Genomic DNA, 20085 nt, shown 5'->3' with positions numbered 1-20085 from the left:
TTTCCCCACCATCTATCTTTTAATTTTTTTCTTTTAGCTCTACAATTTTTATTTATTTATTTATTGATTGATACCAGGGGTTGAACTTAAGGGTGCTTAACCACTGAGCCACATCCCTAGGCCTTTTTTTTTTAATATTTATTTTTTAGTTGGGCACAACTAAAAAATAAATATTAAAAAATATTATTAACTTTCAGTAAAGATGTTAGCCTTTTTTTTTTAAGTTAAGAAATTCCTAAGGAATTGGAATTTGAATTAAACATAATTGCTTTATTTATTTACTTTTATTCGGGGCTGAGGATGGAACTCAGGGCTTCACACATGCTAAGCTAGCACTCTACTGCTGAGCCACAACCCCATCCCTCCCTAGGCTTTTTTATTTTTAAATTTGGGATAAGGTCTCAAGGAGTTGCTTAGAGCCTTTTTAGTTGCTGAGGCAAGCTTTGAACTTGAAATCCACACTCTCAGCCTCCCAAGTTGCTGGGATTACATGTGTGAGCCAGGACATCCAGCTTAGTGCCACAGTTTTAATCAAATTAAAAGGTTTTGACTGTATGTTGACAAATTTCCAGCAGATATTTTGTATTTATATTAGTACTACAGATAGAAACATCTGAATGATTGAAAAGGGATGCACATTCTTTAAGATTTTATTATTAAGTTTAAAGGAATACATGCTCATGAAAAACATTCAAAAAGTACAGACATGCATGACTAGAAGGTAAGTACTCCATTCTTGTAACTCCATCCTCATTCCTACTCCCTAGGGATAAGCGCTATTAACAATTCAGTGTTTATTCTTTATTTTCTATGGCTGTGCAAAATATATTCTATTAGGAAAAATAAAGTGCCTTATTTTTTTCTCTGTTATCAATATAAAAAACATCTATGACCTCAAAAAATTAACTCAATTAGAGATTGAGAGCTCAGTACTTGAGATTGTCTCTACTTTGACCCATTCATAAGTCCAGACCTCTGGAACTTCTGCCTGACTGGCTACAAATGGAGGTCTGCCTCCTCCACCCAAACCCTCAGGTTCATTTCTGTGTCCTGTGGGTTTTTTTGTTGTTCTATTTTTCTTAGTTTTTATTTCTCAGCTAGCCCATTCCACTAAGGGGAACCCCATTTGTGCCACCTGTGCAGGATGTGGGCGAGAGATATTAGATACCATTATAAGTAAGCCTTGGTATGTGTGTTTGGGTGGGGAGTATGTACTGAGGATTGAATAAAGAGGCAGTACACATCCTGGGCAGGCACTCTACCACTGAGCTACACCCCAATCCTGTAAATAGCCTTTTAAATTTACTTACAAGGGAGTATGGAATGTTATGACAATCACACCTACAGCCTTCTTGATTTGTGTATGTGTGTATACTAAGTACACACTCTGCCATTGAGCTACCATACTATCCTGGGAATGATTTATTTAAAAATCCCAATATTATGCACCTGGGAATTAGTGCATGAGAAGAAATTCCATTGACAAACAGATTAAAAATTTCTCTTTTTTTCAGTTAAGTGCAGATCATATGGACTGGAAAAATGGATAGGTGAATCAGTAAAAGGCATTGATTTGAAAATAACCTGGAATAGTTTGGATGAAATTATTTGATAAAACCTTGAAAGAGGGTAGAAGACTATTTGTGTGTGTGTGTGTGTGTGTGTGTGTGTGTGTGTGTGTATAATTTAAAATATAAGTGTATGATAGATTTTAATTTTAATTATTATAGGCATTCGACTGTTTTGTCTGATTTCCTTCCATTTATGAATGCATATAAGTAAAAATTTTGATCTTATGATTGGGAAAATGGGGGATTGCTTCGTACGACCAGATATTTGAGTGTATGTTTATATATGATATAGTTTTTTGACTTTCTGCTTCCATTATTAATATATAATTTTCTGGTTTTGGTTGTCTTTGACTGTCATCTTCTAATTGCTTTTATTTTTTCCTTTATCATCTTGTTTGAGTTCTTATTTCTAGTTTTTATATCTTTTTTGCAAGCATGCCAATCTCATTGATATAGAGGTTGGCATTTTACTTGTTCCCCATTGCTGCTGCCAATATCTAATTAACTTGAAAAAAAGACTTCTCATAGGAGTTAAATTTGGATTACTTTTGGCTGCAGGTAATAGAAAATCTGACCACTGTTGGCTTAAGTGAGAAAGATATTGTCTCAGGTAACAAGTCTTAAGATAAGCAGACCTTTGGCATGGCAGCTCATCTGTGTTACTATAATCCAGGCTCTGACATTCTACTCTGCCATCCTTAGTATATAAGTTTTTCAGCTTCATGCTTTCTTGTCCCAAGATAGCACTTGCAATTTTAGGCACATGTCTGCATCCAAGGCCAAAAGAAGAGGAAATAGTAGCAACAGCAGCGCATCTTGATTCTGTTCCTTAATCAGAAAAATGCTTTCTCAGAAGCCACTTTTCAGAATTACTTTTGATTTTACTGACCCAAACTGAGTCAGATGACTACCTCTAATTGTGATGGGAAACGGGAGCTAAAACATCTGTCTTTTTTTTTAGCTTCTAAATTGAGGAATGGTGAAGGGAAAAGAGTGCTCTAATTGGCTATTGGGTTAGCTAACCAAGAGTACATGCTTTACTGATTATAAATCAGTCCCCATTACCATTTTTCTCTAACATTCATTGGGGTTTTATCATTTGATTTATATAGATTTTTAGCCTGTGACTATAACTCTAAGCCATTTCTAGGTGGAATTATTGTTTTGACTTTGGGGAGGGCCTTTATTACTGTACAAGCTTATTGGTGATAAAGGATAGTGTCTTGTATTTGTATATACCTAGCAAAATGCCTGGTAAATAGTTGGTGATAAGATGTTGGAATAAAGAATAGATTAGTATTTGCTTTACAGAGAAGACAGTTCTGTTAAACTTACATTTAAAATAAGTATTAATCTAAAAAATAAATAATATCTAGTGGCAAAATATATTACTGAGTCCATATATTAAAGCTCCGTTCCTTTAAAGGGAGGATTGCTTCTCCATCCTTCTCTCAGGTCCTATTAACACCCCCTACACACATTTTTTTGTTTTTATCTTTTATTATATACATATGGTACAAAATTCAGAGGTTACAGAACAGTAGAATTCTTTTGCTATCCTTGGCATACTTTTGTTCTTTTCTTGGAGTTAACACTGTTACCAGGCTGGCTTTGAACTCACGATCCTTCTGCCTCAGCCTCCTAAACTGCTGGGATTATAGGTATATTCCACCATGCCCAGTTACAAGTTCTCAATTCTAACAGTGTATTTTAAGCAGTGTAGCAAAATATGATATAGGAGCATGAACACACCACCACAAAGTGTAAAATAAATATTACTAAGAATAAAGCCATAACAGATAGTAAGGAAATGAGAAGTGGGAAACTCTGCTTTGAATTATGATAGTTGCACTAGTAAGTAGTGGTTCAATAAATTTAAGAAATTATATTGGCCACATAGGAGTGCAAAGAATGATTAAAAATGTTTCTCTAAGCTGGGTGTGATTGCACAGGCCTGTAATCCCAATAGCTTGGGAGGCTGAGATGGTACAAAGCCAGCCTCGGCAACAGCGAGATGCTAAACAACTCAATGAGATCCTGTCTCTAAATAAAATTCAAAATAGGGCTGTGGATGTGGCTTAGTGGTCAAGTGTCCCTGGGTTCAATCCCTGGTACCAAAAAAAAAAAAAAAAGTGTTTCTAGTCCCTTTCACCATGGAAGAGACATGGAAGTCTCTTTCTCTATGAATCAGGATATAAAGGTAAATAAGGTAGTGCCCCTTCATCATGTTCATTCACAAGTTATACACCATTTTTTAAAGAGAGTAAAATGTAAGAAAGCTCTTCAGATTTTATCACAATATATATTATCACATTTATTTTATAAGTAATTGATTCAAGTGGGTAAAACAAAACTGAAGATTAATGGTCATTTGGAAACTAAGATAACTCATATCTGACAAATAGGTAGAAAAGTATGATTTTGCATATGACATTTCAGAAGCTTATTTTATTCATTATTGAATGAAATCAAGTATCTCTGCATTTTATCTGTATTCCAGAGATGTTAAAGTTAATGTGAACACCTTTCTTCAATAGGATAGTGTATTCTTGGATTTGGAAAAAAAAAAAAAACATGATTGAGTGCACATAACTTGTCATTATTCAGTCTTTATAACAGTGTACCTGAAACTTGCACCTTAATTCTTATGAGTGTGGTTCTGCACTTTTTGCTTAGTGGCTGCTTTTTAGTAAATTTTTAAGTACTTTTAAGTTAGTTGGGCCATTGATATACATTTTAAAAAATGGAATAATGTTTTATTTTGTAGAAAATGGCTCTCTCTACATAGTGATGGATTATTGTGAAGGAGGAGATCTGTTTAAGCGGATAAATGCTCAGAAAGGCATTTTGTTTCAAGAGGATCAGGTAAGTGAGTATTTAGGAGCTTCATTCCTACCCTATTTTTGAGAAATAGCTCAAAAATGAGCTATTTGGTTATTTATGTGTGTAGCTATTTCTAACTACAAATGCTAATTGTAATAACTAGGGCAGCCTGGTATATTCAATACCTTTGGCACATATCTGACTATTTAACTCCCACTTTTGTATAGTTCTCTATCTCATTTCTAGTTCTGTAACAATATATTTTTATATGTTAATGTGTTACATCCTATGTGTATTATGTATATTTACACGTATCCTATGTGTGTATGTATATTTGTATATTTTTTTCTTCTTTGTGTTAACTGAGCATTGAACCCAGGGCCTCGCACATGCCAGGTGAGCACTCTACCCCTTAACTACATCCCCAGTCCTGTTTATTTTTTATTTTGAGACATGGTCTTGCTGAGTATAACCTGTGATCCTCTTGATTTAGCTTCACGAGTAGCTGGGATTAAAAGCACCTGCTACCACACCTGACTATATATATATAACTTATTTATTCATTTTAGGTGTTTAATTTTTCAGGATCCCAACAATATGGTTTACTGCTGCCAGATCAAATCTTCCCCAACAGGTAGCTTTGCTACATAACTTTAGCTCTGGAAGGCTTGCATTGGCAACTGTTAAATCTAATCTCTGTTTTGATTTCCAAGATCAATAAAGTATAGCCCTACCCTATCTAAGTAGCTTTATTTTTTTTCTATTATTCCCTAAATTTCCACCTCATTTGTTTAATTTAGGAGATATTTATTGAGCAGGTACTTTGTGTTAGCCACTAGGCTGTATGTTTATATATCTATCTCATTGTCTTTATAGTTGTTCTGATTACTTATTTTATTTTGGTAATGTTTTTCCCCTAACTCTTTGTTATTAATAAGCTGCCTTTATTTTTTTCCAGTTCAGTTCAAGTCCTAACTTCTTTAAATATTCTTCATTTTCTGTGTTTTTTTCCTTCTCTAAATTCCTTCCATTCATCTCTCATTATCACCCCTTCTTAATTTTAATTGAATTTGCTCTGAAAACTTAGAGTCTTATAGTATCAAATAGCTATTAAGGCCACAGAATTTATTTTTGTCTAGAAATTTTCATAAGGAATCTTGGATTGGGTTTTTAAAGACTATTTATTATTTTTCCAAGGCTAGGAAACAAAACATAATATCTTCCACCAGATTTTACTTGCATATCTATAAATTTGAACAACTAAAGTTTGTTACATTTTATTTAATTCTCTGCAAATCCACTTTCCTGAGGTAAACCCTGTTTTCTGGTTGGTAGCTGTCCTACTGTTTCCTAACTTTATTCCTTCTTTCCTTCCTACACACACACACACACACACACACACACACACACACACACACACACACACACACAAATTATAATCACATAGAGCTCAAGTATGTGCTATAAATATAGGAGTATACTATGCATCTTGTATATTATGTATTCTGCAACTCTTTTTAGTTAACACTATATAAACTATACATAAATGTGCTTCATTCTTTTTTTGTGGAGGGTGGATACCAGGGATTAAACTAGGGGCGCTTAACCACCGAGCCATAATCCTCAGCCCTATTTTTTGTATTTTATTTAGAGACAGGGTTTCGCTGAGTTGCTTAGTGTCTCACTTTTGCTAAGGCTGGCTTTGAACTCACAATCCTCCTGCCTCAGCCTCCAGAGCCACTGCAATTCCAGGCATGTGCCACCTCGCCTGGTTGCTTCATTCTTTTCAATGGGTGCAGAATATTTCTAGTATATGTATCACAATGTACTTCACGCTCCTTTGTGGCCTGTTATTTAAAATATTTTTGGATCTAATAGTGCTATAACAAACATTCTTATGCATGTATTTTGGTATTTCTGACACTATATCTGTAGAATAAATTTGAAATTGCAATTATTTATTTAACTTGCATTTAAAATGGTATGTGAATCTAAAATTTGATTTGAAGTGATTAGAATTAAATTTCTCATAAATGGGGCATAAAAAGACTTATTTTCCTATATCTGACTGATATTATAAATTATTTCAAGTTCGGTTAAAATGATACCTTGTTATTTTCAATTTGGAGGGGATTTAGTATTTTATGTAGGTTTTTATTGAGCTTTTTTTCCTTTGTGTTTGCCTTTCCAGCCTTTTATACACTTTTTATTTTGGCTGTCAGTATTTTTCTCAGTGATTTGGAAGAACTTTTACGTAATGGAGAATCAGCAATCTGTCAATTATGCTGCAGTTTTTTTTATCCTTTTTTTTTTTAGTTGTAGATGGACACAATACCTTTATTTTATTTGTTTATTTTTTTGTTTTGTTTTAATTAGTTACATATGACAGTACAATGACCTTGACATATCATACATTTGAATCAGATGGGATATAATTTCTCAATTTCTCATTTTTCTGAGTATACAGGTTGCAGAATCACATTGGTCATGCATTCACATATATACACACAGTAATAATAATGTCTGTTTCATTCTAGTATCCTTCCTATGTCCCCAACCCCTCTCATCCCCTCCCATCACTTCTCTCTATTCTTTTTTTTTCTTTTTCTCACATCTTTATACATGTATTTTGTATAACAGTTTGGGTCTCCTTCCACCATCCATGCAATTCCCTTTCTCCCTCGCTTTCCCTCTTCCCTATGTAGAGGTAATCATCTTCCCATGCTCTTCCTCTCTTCCCCATTTTGAGTCACCCCCCTTATATCAGAGGAGGCATTCGGCATTTGTTTTTTTGTGATTGGCTAACTTCACTTAGCATAATCTGCTCTAATGCCATCCATTTCCCTGCAAATGCCATGATCTTATTATTTTTTAGTGCTGAGTAATATTCCATTGTGTATGTATGCCACATTTTTTTTATCCATTCATCCATTGAAAGGCATCTAGGGTGGCTCCACAGTCTAGCTATTATGAATTGTGCTGCTATAAACACTGATGTGGCTGTGTCCCTGTAGTATCCTGTTTTTAGGTCTTTTGGGTATAGTCTGAGAAGAGGAATAGCTGGGTCAAATGGTGGTTCCATTCCCAGCTTTCCAAGGAATCTCCATACTGCTTTCCAAATTGGCTTCTTATTTGTTTATTTTTATGTGGTGCTGGGGATCGAACCCAGTTCCTCACCCATGCTAGGCAAGCTCTCTACCACTGAGCCACAACCCCAGCCCATGCTGCAGTATTTTTTAATAATTATTACTAAATTTGATTATATATTTTGCCATGCAGATGTTTTGAGTTTTATGTAGTCAACTTTATCAGTCTTTGTTATGCTATTAATAGTTTTCTGTCATGTGTTGGAAGTCCTGCTTCAAAGATTATAAAAAATTAGCCTATGTTTTCTTTTATCAGTTTGATTTTCATGTTAAAAATGCCATTGACTTTGCCGCTGGGGTTGTGGCTCAGTGGAAGAGTGCTTGTGAGACACTAGGTTTGATCCTCAGCACCACATAAAAATAAATAAATAAAACAAAGGTATTGTGTCTGTCTACAACTAAAAGAAAAAAAAATTTAAATGTCATTTAGGGGGCTGGGGTTGTGGCTCAGTGGTAGAGCTCTCACCTAGCACGTGCGAGGCGCTGGGTTTGATCCTCGGCACCACGTAAAAATGGATGAACAAAATAAAGGTATTGTGTCCAACTACAATTAAAACATAAGTATTTTTTAAAAATGCCATTATCTTGGAATTATTTTGGTGTTAGGATCGAGGTAGAAATTAAGTCCTTTTAAACTTCCAAATTGCTAGCCCCAGAGGCTATATACACATGGTGAATAAGGGGAAAGGAAAAGTGAGAGATGTCTTCCCATTTTCTAGCCTTATTTTTTGTGTGTGTGATTTTTGTTTATATTGAAAAAAGCATTATAGAAAAAATGAAGAAAAGTCACCTATCTTCATACTATTATAAAATATAAATTACATTTTTCACTCAAGTTTCTTTCCATACTTTGAGTTATGAGATGCTTCAATAGTATCTCTTTCATTTAAGATTTAGTATGTGTTCTTGCACATTCTGTAAGTCAGTTTACTTGAATATCTACTTAATGTTAGTGTCTATAAAATAAAAATAAAAAGAAATTGTAGCCCCCAATTTTTTTTAGCAACTTAGTTTTCCTTAACCCCATATGTTCCTGAATCCTTTCAATGGTCAAGGAAAGATACCATGATATGTAACTTTTAAAAGATATGACAGATCTGATTTTTCTTCCTAGATTTTGGACTGGTTTGTACAGATATGTTTGGCTCTGAAACATGTACATGATAGAAAAATTCTTCATCGAGACATAAAATCACAGGTATGTTTATTCTGTCACTAGTAAGTTCTGAATGGATAAGGACATGGAACATGTATTGAGCTTGATTTTGAACTCTGTTCAATGTGCATTGTGTTATCTGTCTTTCTTCATTGTTCCTCCTTCAATCTAGTTCTAGAAATTCTCTTTTGGAGTTAATAATCCTCTGTTAGATCGCCTGCTTTTTCATATCTTTCTCTCTTTGATTTCCTCTCTCCCCATGATGGAACACAATAAAAAATGAATGTATGGGAGGTAGAATTTTTGAGATTTTGCATGTCTGAAGATTACTTTATTCTATTTCTCATTAATGGAATAAACTTCCAGTTAAGAGATTGGGCATGATGGTGGCACTCTCCTATAATTCCAACAACTCAGAAGGCTGAACCAAGAGGATTGCTAATTCAAGACCAGCGTCAGCATTTTAGTGAGACTCTGTCTCTAAAAATAAAAAGAGTTGAGAGTGTGGCTTTGGGTAGAACCAAAACAAACAAACAAACAAAGAATCTAGGTAGGGAATTGTTTTCCTATAAAATTTTGAAGATATTGCTCATTTGGTTTCTGGCTTTTTGTTTTACTATTCAGGAATTTAAAGCCATTATAATTTCTTATCCTTATTTCTTTTCTCCGAAAGATTTTAGGATGTTCTGTTTGTTCCTATTATGAAACTTCACAGTGTTGTACATTGGTGAGGCTCACTTTTCTTTCATTAATGCTGTATTTTTTTTTTTTTTGATACTGAGAATTGAACCCAGGTATGTGTTGTGAGGGGGCAGAATTGCAATGTATGCAGTCGAGGGGAGAAATAAAGAATGTCCATGCGCTTCTGCCCCTTTCAGTGCTTTATCCCCTCAAAGTACTCAATACAATTTCACTCTATAGGTTCTTAATCAAGAAAACGACAATCCTTAATGCTAGGCACTGCAATAGACATAATCAACTCACAGTAAACAATTCTGAATTAATTAATTTACAGCAAACAATTCTAGATTAATTCTAAGCACTGTAAAACACACTTTCATGACAGGCTAATGATAGATATTCCCTCTGCATGCTAAAGTTCAAATGTCAGATCAAAAGTCTTAAGCCTTAGACTTTATGTCCAGCAGATGTACACTCTGACTGCAGTGATCAGGTCCGGAACCAAGGCAGGTTTTTCCTGGAGTGGAGTGGACAACTGGTTGAGGAGGGGGTTGTAGGAGAAGTTGTAGCTCTCACCAGGGTCCAGACAAGAGTTTGAGAGCAGTGAGGATCACACAGAGGATCAGGAAACGATGACAAGTGATGGGATATCAGGTCCTCAATAGGCCTCCAGCTTGAGTGCATCCTTGTTTCGTCTGGCTGAATCCGTGTTCATTAGCTCTATTATTTATACTAAGTTTTGGGGCTTTTGACCCCCCTTTCAATCCTTATCATCTACCATCTGATTTCTCCATGACATCATTTACTCTGGGGTCAGAAACATCTGGTCTGGTGGTCTCCACCCTGATCTTCTCACCTTTCCCTCTTATCAGGCAAGGATAGCCTGCCAGAGGCTTCACTCTGTTTATCAGGGTGAGGGGAAGTAACTTGTTTGAGGCCATTTTGGAGGGATCTGTTGGATGTGCCTGGTGAGACTGCAGGTTTTAAACTGGAGTTTTTAAAATGGAGTTGTTTAAGCTCAGGCCTAAGGCCATCCTCACAGGATACTAAATCACTGAGCCACATCCCCAACCCTTTTTTGTTATTTTATTTAGAGACAGGGTCTCACTAAGTTACTTAGGGCCTTGCTGAGTCACTGAGGCTGGCTTTGAATTCAGTGATCCTAATTCAGCCTCCCTAGTCCCTGGTATTACAGATGTGCACCGTGACCACGCCTGGCAATGCTCTACATTTTTGATAGGAGAATGTTTCCTCTGGAAAATGCCAGGCTTGGTGGCACATGCCTGTAATGCCAGTGGCTTGGGAGGCTCAGGCAGGAGGATCACACCTTCAAAGCAGCCTCAGCAAAATCGAGGCACTGAGCAACTCAGTGAGATCCTGTCTTTAAATAAAATACAAAATAGGGCTATAGATGTGGCTCAGTGTCCGACCCTGTGTTCAATCCGTGGTCAAACACTCTGCCCCCCAAAAGAATGAAATTTAATTTCTGTTACCAAACATTAGAATTCTATATTTATGAATGCAAAATAGTTGGTTAAATTACTGGAAACTCTTAAGGCTGACTGGTTACATTTAGACTAGTTTGAATTTTTAGGCAGGTTTTTGGTGCGTGGGATGTTTCCAGGGTATGTATATTTTACATATCATAAAATTCACTCATTTAAAGTGTACAGTTTAATGATTTTTAATATATTCATGGAGTTTTGAAACCATCACCAGTCTCTAATTCCCAAACATTTTTATGACTCCAAAAGAAACTATACCAGTTAGTTGTCACAACTCATTTCTTTTCCAACTAGATCCTGGCAATCATGAATCTTATTTTCTGTCTCTATGAGTTTATAGACATGATATTTTATTTAAATGGAACATTTTATTTAAATATTTGTCTTTACCTATTTTTGAATAGGATTTTTTTTTGGTCTTTTTGTTGCTGACTTTAAGGGTTCTTTTCAGATATGTAATGTGCAAGTACATTTCTCCTATTCTGTGGGTTGTCTGTTCACTTTCTTGATGGTGTCCTTTGATGCACAAAAGGTTTTAGTTTTGATGAAATCCAATTTATTTTTCTTTTTTTTGCTTGTGCTTTTGGTATTGTGTATGAAACCATTGCCTATCCCAATTAAAATTTTCTCTGGGAGTTTTATATTTTTTGTTTTTATGTCTAGAGTCCACTTGGAATTAATTTTGTGTACAATATGAGGTAGGGGACTACATTTATTCTTTTCATGTTAAAATTTAGTTATTCAAGCTTTTTTTTTTTTTACTGGCTTAATTTTTATGAAAAACGTTGTTGACTCAGACAATGAACTGGACTGTAATAATATTTGGGTGTGTTTTTTTTCTTTCTTTCTTTCACAGAACATATTTCTAACCAAAGATGGGACAGTACAACTTGGGGATTTTGGAATTGCTAGAGTTCTCAATAGGTAACAGATCAATTTTCAACTTTGTTTTGATATAATATCTTCAGTGAAACTTTAATCAATGATTATGTATATATGGAAATTTATTATGTCTTTAACATCTTAAGTTTCTTCTATGATTTTTGTTGTTGTTCTAGTACTGTAGAGCTGGCTCGAACTTGCATAGGAACTCCATACTATCTGTCACCTGAAATCTGTGAAAACAAACCGTATAATAATAAAAGGTATTTTAAAATGATATGCTATCTTTCCTTTAAATTTTTCTGTTATACTCTATTTGTGAACCTTGAGATTTATTCTAAAATCAATAACATACATATGTAAATATAAATATACACACACACACACATATATATATATGATGAAGGAAATTATAAAAAAAGGAACTATAGATAGAATCACTTTATTAAGTTATAATTGGAAATAGAATGTTCTCAATAGTCAGTTCCTATTGAATTATAGCTAAGTTTTGTTGAACACATTCTATATGTCAGATATTGTTTTAAACACTTTCTGTATTAAAAAACCAAGTTCTGAGAGATAGACTAACTTCTTTGAAATTACTCAGCCTACTAAGTGGTGGGGCCAGTATCAAAACTAACTATCTAGTGCCTATATCCATAATCACTGATCTGAACTATGACTTAACAGATTGTGTAATATGTGGATGGAAAGAGCAGCCTTGCCACTGAATTTTAGTCACCCTTTATTTTCTGTTCCTCTTTCTAATTGAAAAATCCCAATCAAGAAATGTTAGTTGGCTTTTATAGATTTCTTTTAGATTTGATTTTAGTAAATTAATATTTTTTATGTTAATTAAAATAATGTTTTGCTTTTGTAGTATTTTTAAAAATCATGGCATTTTGCAAACAATTGAATAAGGTCACTTGACTTGCAAAATAAAAATAACTACATGGAATGGACATGAAAGTTTTGATATTTTTCTTTTAAATCTTTAATTGTTTAATGACACTTTAAAATGATTATTTAGACAACAATATTTTCTAATCTGAGACAGCTGTTCTTGTCATTTAATGATGGTTGAGAATTTCAGTTTTAAAGGAAATGTTTTATCTAGTATATCTTTTTCTAAAACATTCCCATGCTGCTTTTGTTTCCTTTAAATGTAAAAAAAAAAATTAAATATATACTAAGAAGAAATTTCTCATTTTTGTCTTCTCTAGTGACATTTGGGCTCTAGGCTGTGTCCTTTATGAGATGTGTACACTTAAACATGCAGTAAGTACAAGTTTCTGAAGTATTTTTAAATTTTATTATCTTTCAGATGACCTCATATACTAGAAATGTTTCTCTAAGTCAGTTTTTAAATTTGCTGTATTTTCTGAAGTATGAATCTAAGTTGATTTACCCTTAGTATATATATATATATGTTATATATTTACTGTTACATATTTTATACTTTTTTCTGTTATTTCTGATGATAGGAATATATTTTGTCCTCAATGTTAAATTTATTTATTATAAATTTGCAGTTTAAACTTAAATTTTTTTATTAGTTTCATTTTAGCAAGTTCTCTCAGAGTACCCAAATAATTTGAGTTTAAAATCACTTAAGTTATTTAAGTTAAAGAACTTCATTCAACACATTCATCCAAGAGCTTTATCAATTTAAATATTCCTTAAGTCAGAGTATTTATTATTATTATCTTTTTTTTAAAGCAGCACAAAAATACACAAAAAAGGAAGAATACTCTTCACAAATAGATTTAATATTAATCACTTTTCATTTCAAAATTATTTTTAACATTTTTTTCCCACTGATTAAACAAAAAAAAATTTTTGTTACCAAAAATTTAAGAAAATACATAAAAATATAAAGAATCTTGGGGCTTTAGCAGTTTTAGAGCCTATTTTTATTATTTGGGATCTATTTTTCTTTGTTATTCTTTTTAATGGCTGTGTATACTTCAACTATATTGGCTTAGATTTCATTTTTTCTTTCTTAAGGAAAAAAAATGCAGAAGCTGCCAAAGTGATGTGGAATAGTGTTTATCAGATATGTGTTTAAACGAATTGGTTAGTTTTTCTGTGATACCATCATTTTAGGTACAAACATTAAATGTTTATGTGTTTAAATCTTTCATTAATATTATTTACTCTTTAGTGGACACCTGGGGCTAAGTAATGTAATCTTTATTTATGAAGAGTTTATTAGTTGAGACATAAAGGAAAGTTCATCGGAGGATCATATTTTTTATGCATTTAGGATTCCTATGTAGGTATACAGATATTTCTATAAAATTGACCTTAATTTTTATAAACTGAGTGATATACTTAAAATGTTCTGGGAGAGCTTAGCACTTAATGGAACTCTCTATAATTGTTATAATGGCTGATGTTTAATTTATGGCACATTTAACTCAATGTGTATTTTAACATATCAGGAGTATACAAGGGTTCTGTTATTTTAGCATAGTTATCAAAAGTATAATTTTGCTTTTGTTTTTCAAAATGAAATCTTTAGATCTTATACTGCCCTACCTCTGTTTTCTTTAAACTTCAATTTATACTGTATTTAATCCTAAAATATATATTACTCTTTATATATTTATTTATTTTGGGGGGTACTGGGGATTGAATACAGGGGCACTCAACCATTGAGCCACAATCCCATCCTTTTTTTGTATTTTATGTAGAGGCAGGGTCTCACTGAGTTGCTTAGCACCTTGCTTTTGCTGAGGTTGGCTTTGAACTCACCATCTTCCAGCCTCAGCCTCCTGAGCTGCTGGGATTGCATGCATGTGCCTCTGAACCTGGCTTGTATATTACTCTTAACATAGCTTGTATTCTATGTTGGAATGTTTGCCATATTGCTGATTCTATAGCTTGGAGCATCACACACAAAATTTATAATAGACACTGACTAATAGGAAAGTAATTAGCAGGTTTGTTTGTTATATTTTGCCTAAATACTTTTATATTTAATATCTATTCTAGATATTACAACAGAAGCATAGGAATAAAGGTTTTAAATGAAGACTAAAAGATTGTTGTCCATCCCCTCCTTTGTGGTTCTTTTTTTAAAATAATGTTATTGTATTTTTTAGATCTTTATTTTATTTATTTATTTTTATTTGGTGCTGAGGATTGAACCCAGTGCCTCACTTGATAGGCAAGCACTCTACCACTGAGCCACAACCACATCACCTCCTTTCTGGTTCTTAGACCCTAATTTTCCTACCTCAAAGACATAGTTTTTAATCATCTTGATTATTGTCTAAAATCTCTCATTAATAATTCTATCTAATTTCTTAGCATTTTGAATAAGTAAAAATTACTCTTAGAGTAAATTATCACATTTTGTTTTCTGAAAACTAATATTCATTTTGAAATAAATTTATAGATATGCAGAAGAACACATGCTGATTAGATTATTTGAAAGAGCGTTATATTTCTATTCTGTTAATAGGAAAAAACTATTTCTCCTTGATGATAATCCCAGTTTCAGTTTCTTTATGTTTCATATATGTTGATTTATTTTGTGGATTTTTAGTTTGAAGCTGGCAATATGAAAAACCTGGTACTGAAGATAATATCTGGATCTTTCCCACCTGTGTCTTTGCATTATTCCTATGATCTCCGCAGTTTGCTCTCTCAGTTATTTAAAAGAAATCCTAGGGATAGACCATCAGTCAACTCCATATTGGAGAAAGGTTTTATAGCCAAGCGCATTGAAAAGTTTCTCTCACCTCAGGTATGTTTTTTTTTTATAATTAAAATTAATCAATAGGGTTACGGTACTTAGTAAGAATCTGCACTTTGTTTTTATGGAAAGCATATCAGAACCTTGGGGAATGAGATGCCTTTTCAAACTATATTGGTGTCATTTTTCCTTTTTCCATCTTACGTAACTCCATTTCTTTCTCTTTGCTTTTCCAGTTGTACATCATTTCTCTGTTCCTAACTGTAAATTTATCAAACCTTTTTTGTTTCTCTTTGTAGTGGGATTATAAATATATCTATATTGTAAGATTGTTAGGAGAATTTAAGATAGTACAATAGAATGCTCAATGGTCTAGCACATAAGTGCTCCAAATATTTAATATATATTAGATGCCATCTATATATCAATCTGTTATACTATATAAATATACTATCAACATGATTTTATATGGTTAAAATTATATTTTACTTGACAAAAAAATGATTGGAAATGATTGTTCTGTGAGCATTTTTATGTATGTGTATTAGATTATTGACTCATGATTTTTCCTCTTGTATTCAAATATATAAATATTTGTTGAGTTGAACTGAATTTTAATGTGACCAGTTTTATAAATCAGTGTATATCAAGTCAGTTAGCATGAGTTACTCATAAAAATATGATCCTTTGAAATTGGAATTATTTTACTTTTCTTGTTTAATATAACGTTTGTTAATTAAAATAACCAACCTTAAGCAATTTTGTAAATTTGTAGTAAAATCATGGTTGTGTAACTTTATATCCTTCTGGCTTAAGAGAACATTCCTGCGAACAAATGCTCCTCAGAAAACAGAGATGTGGATTTCACTATTAATACCAAAAGAATGCATTAGTAAGCAAGAAAGCCAATTAAAATTTGAAAGTTAAAGTTTACTTGTATAGAACATAGCAACAACCTCTGAGATGTGGGTGTCTTATAAGAGTTCTTTGTTATAAGTAACATTTATAGGGACAGTTTTATGATGTAGTGTATTGTTTTGGGGACAGCTACTAGAGAAGAACAGTGACTTCATTTAATCTTGTTAAAAGTTTCTATGCCCCATTCAAGCAATTAGGACACTCAATCCAAGGCCAAAATACTGGAATTCAGTGAGCTAGCAATACAAGGGAAAATATTAAAGCTTGAAATATGCAAAATTCATTGGAGGAATGAGCAGATTATGATTATTAACAAATGGAATTTTTAATGTTACATGTTTAATATATACATTGACCCTCCTCATTGGTATTTAAGTACCTCTTAGATTTCATTTTTCATGAAAACTTACATCTTTTGTTCTTTGAGTTCATTTTTTATTTGTTACATTTTACTTGTTCATGTTCAGGAGAGAAAATTTTTGACATTTTCTTTCTTTTTTATACTGGTGATTGAACCCAGAGGTACTCTACTACTGAGCTGCATCTCCAGCCCTTTTTATTTTTTATTTTGAGACGGGGTCTTGCTAAACTGCTGAGGGTAGGGTCGAACTTGTGATCTCTTGCCTCAGTCTTCTGAATAGCTGGAATTATAGGCATGGGCCACTGTGCCCAGTATGTGGTAATTTTTTTAAGGCTGTAATTTTGACACAATTTGTGATTTTACTGTAACTTTTATTTCTAGTATTTTTGTAATGGTTTGTACAGTTTTAATTTTTAATAACTAAATTTTTTCAGTGCCATAAGCCAAGGTTGCTAGGGCCTAGTTCTCAATCTTGTATACCCTGGCATTTCTTCCTGAATGTGACCTGACAAATCGTGGATGTAAGTTCTGTCCAGTAGAATACTCTGTGAAGATGAAGCTGTTGCATATATCAGTATTTTCAAACATTATAGTTATTAACCACTTGTGGTTGTTGAGCACGTGAAATGTGGCTGGTGTGATTGAGGGGCTGAGTTTTAAATTACACTTATTTTAAATTTTAATTCAAAAGATAGACATATATAGTGGCTATTGTATTAGCACAACATAAGGATTCCAGAATCTTCCTGGATTCTATGATTTTATCTCTCAATTCACATGAGCTTGTAAACAAGAGGAAAGACTCATATTCAGTAAGAAAAATTATTCAATTTTGGAGCAAGGTGGAGATCATAAAACATCCATTTTCATCCATAAAGGAAAAAAAATGCAGATATTCAGAAGAGAAAACATTCACATACTTGCTCTATAATACCTGTAAACCACTTTAACCTACACTTATCCTTTACTGTACTGGTTTCTTAAAGTTTAGCACACATCATAATCCCCTGGAGGGGTTTTCCAGGTTCACCCACCACAATCTCTGTTGCAGTAATTCTGAGGTAAAGCTTAAGAATTTGTATAACTAATAGTCCCGATAATACTAATTCTATTGGTTTGAGACCTATAGGTGATCTTCTTTTTCTTTTTTTATTAATATTTATTTTTTAGTTGAAGTTGGACACACAATACCTTTATTTATTTGTATGTGGTGTGAGGATCGAACTCAGGCCACACATATACTAGGTGAGTGCTCTACCACTGAGCCACAACCCCACAACCCCATCCCCCTATAGGTGATCTTTAATGGGAAAGAAAACCATCTTAGGTTATGGTTTTCTGCCAATTGCAATCTAGTCCATTGTAGCTATAAGATTATTCTTTCCACTAGGCCTTACTTCTCTTGGAAAAAGAGAAAATTCATTTGTCTTTCCTGTCTTTATCCAGTTTAAAAAAAAAAAACAAAAAATGCAAGCTTATGAAGCTAAATCTTTGTTGGTTTCATAATTTTACACTTAAAAAAAATTTGGAGTAGAGAGAGAAAATTCCTTTCAGGAAGTGTAAGTGATTTTTTGCTTCTGAAAATGTTTGCACATGATGAGGAACAAGTAATGAAATGTTTAAAGTAAGGATAAAAAGAGACACTTATGAAATTATGTAAGAGTAGGGCTGGGGTTGTGGTTCAGTGGTAGAGCACTTGCCTAGCATGTGTGAGGCACTAGGTTCAATCAGCACCACATAAATATAAATAAATAAAATAAAGGCACTGTGTCTGTCTACAACTAAAAAAATATTTTGAAAAACATTATGTAAGAATATATATCCAGTAACATTCACAATTTTTGTGTGTGAACTCATTGAATATGCTGAAATGATTCTGAGTATCTTTAGATAACACATGACTCTTGAAGCATTTTGAAGTAAATGATGGATATGAATGCATATAGACATAGAGATTATTCCAGATAGGTAATTTTGTTTAAATATTTGCATACGAAGCAAGTAAGTGGTAAATGGTTGTCTAGGTTGTACATTAGATTAGTTTGAGAAGAAACCTCGCCTGGAGAAGTAATAAAAATAAGTTGGTAAGATTGAGGGAGTTGGAGCTGGGGTTGTGGCTCAGCAGTAGAGCGCTGCCTAGCACATGTGAAGTGCTGGGTTTGATCCTCAGCAACACATAAAAAATAAATAAATAAAATAAAGGTATTATGTTCAACTACAACTAAAAAAAATAAAAAGATAGAGGGAGTTAGCTTGAGACTTTTTTGAATGGATTATTTGGTTTTAATTTGAACAGCTCTTTTGGTAGCATATGAGTGAAAAAAGAAAAACTGTATTGTGATGCATGGATAGGGTCTTTTGGTTTTGGAAATTTAAAATCTTTTTAACTTTTTTTTTTCCTTTCTTAATCTAAGCTTATTGCAGAAGAATTTTGTCTAAAAACATTTTCAAAGTTTGGAGCACAGCCTATAACAGGTAAATGGGCTTTTCATCTGTTTGTGACAATCAAGCCTAATTATATTAGAAATGTATGTAGTCATATAGATGAAAAAAAAGAATAAATTGGGATGATTGTAGGCTAAATTTAAGCTAGAAGAAATATGCCTTAAAATTGCTTACAATATATGGCACTGTACAATACTTTTTGATAAATTAATTAAAAATTGTTTCTTATCTGTCTTATTTAAATGAATCCTGGCTTGAAGGCTGGGGTTGTGGCTCAGTGGAAGAACATTTGCCTAGCATGTGTGAGGCTCTGGGTTCAATTCTCAGCACCACATTACAAATAAATAAAATAAAGGACCATCAACAACTAAAAAATGTTTAAAAATTAAACCTGGCTTGCAATTTTATATATTTGTCAAATGCTCTGCTAAGAACATTGTTATAGAATGTTATAGACTATCCAGTATAGGTATAAATCTTTGTGTAAGTTATTTTTCTTTAAATACTTCATATTCTAAAATTTTCTTAAATTATATGAATTTATTAAGCATAGGTTTTCCTTTGAGTGTGACTACTGGCATTAAATTTGTAGAATTGCCTATGTGGTTATTAACTATATCTATACCTATATAAATGCATGGATATACATAAACATACACACATATACTCACACACACACATTTGTGTGAGAAGGAAACTATTTTTTCCTGCATAGATTCAGAATAGATTTCTAAAATCATCGAAAGGTGTGATTTCTAAAATCATTGAAAGGTTATGTAAGGTGTGAGGAATATATTTTTTTGAGTTTGGCTAGATTAATACATATAACTATCATAACATGAGTCCATATAGAATGGAAATGGCATGGCAGTTTGTTCTCAGGAAGACTAGCTG

General features: G+C 33.1%; 1 protein-coding gene across 14 annotated transcripts in view; it reads left to right on the top strand.

Moving 5' to 3' along the window:
* Nek1 (NIMA related kinase 1) overlaps positions 1 to 20085 on the top strand; it is a 158141-nt gene that overhangs the window by 10661 nt on the left and 127395 nt on the right. For 13 of the 14 annotated variants that reach the window (XM_078030974.1, XM_078030972.1, XM_078030979.1 and 10 more), the window contains 7 exons: positions 4339 to 4436; positions 8655 to 8738; positions 11739 to 11806; positions 11941 to 12027; positions 12988 to 13042; positions 15318 to 15518; positions 19161 to 19221. In XM_078030974.1, coding sequence (XP_077887100.1) covers positions 4339 to 4436; positions 8655 to 8738; positions 11739 to 11806; positions 11941 to 12027; positions 12988 to 13042; positions 15318 to 15518; positions 19161 to 19221 — 654 coding nt within the window. The remainder of the gene's footprint in view (positions 1 to 4338; positions 4437 to 8654; positions 8739 to 11738; positions 11807 to 11940; positions 12028 to 12987; positions 13043 to 15317; positions 15519 to 19160; positions 19222 to 20085) is intronic. The other variant, XM_078030976.1, reaches the window with a different exon arrangement.

This window comes from Ictidomys tridecemlineatus, chromosome 14, assembly GCF_052094955.1.
Source record: "Ictidomys tridecemlineatus isolate mIctTri1 chromosome 14, mIctTri1.hap1, whole genome shotgun sequence".
Lineage (NCBI taxonomy): Eukaryota > Metazoa > Chordata > Mammalia > Rodentia > Sciuridae > Ictidomys > Ictidomys tridecemlineatus.
The sequence above is the reverse complement of the archived record's forward strand: the minus strand, read 5'-3'. Positions and strand labels throughout refer to the sequence as shown.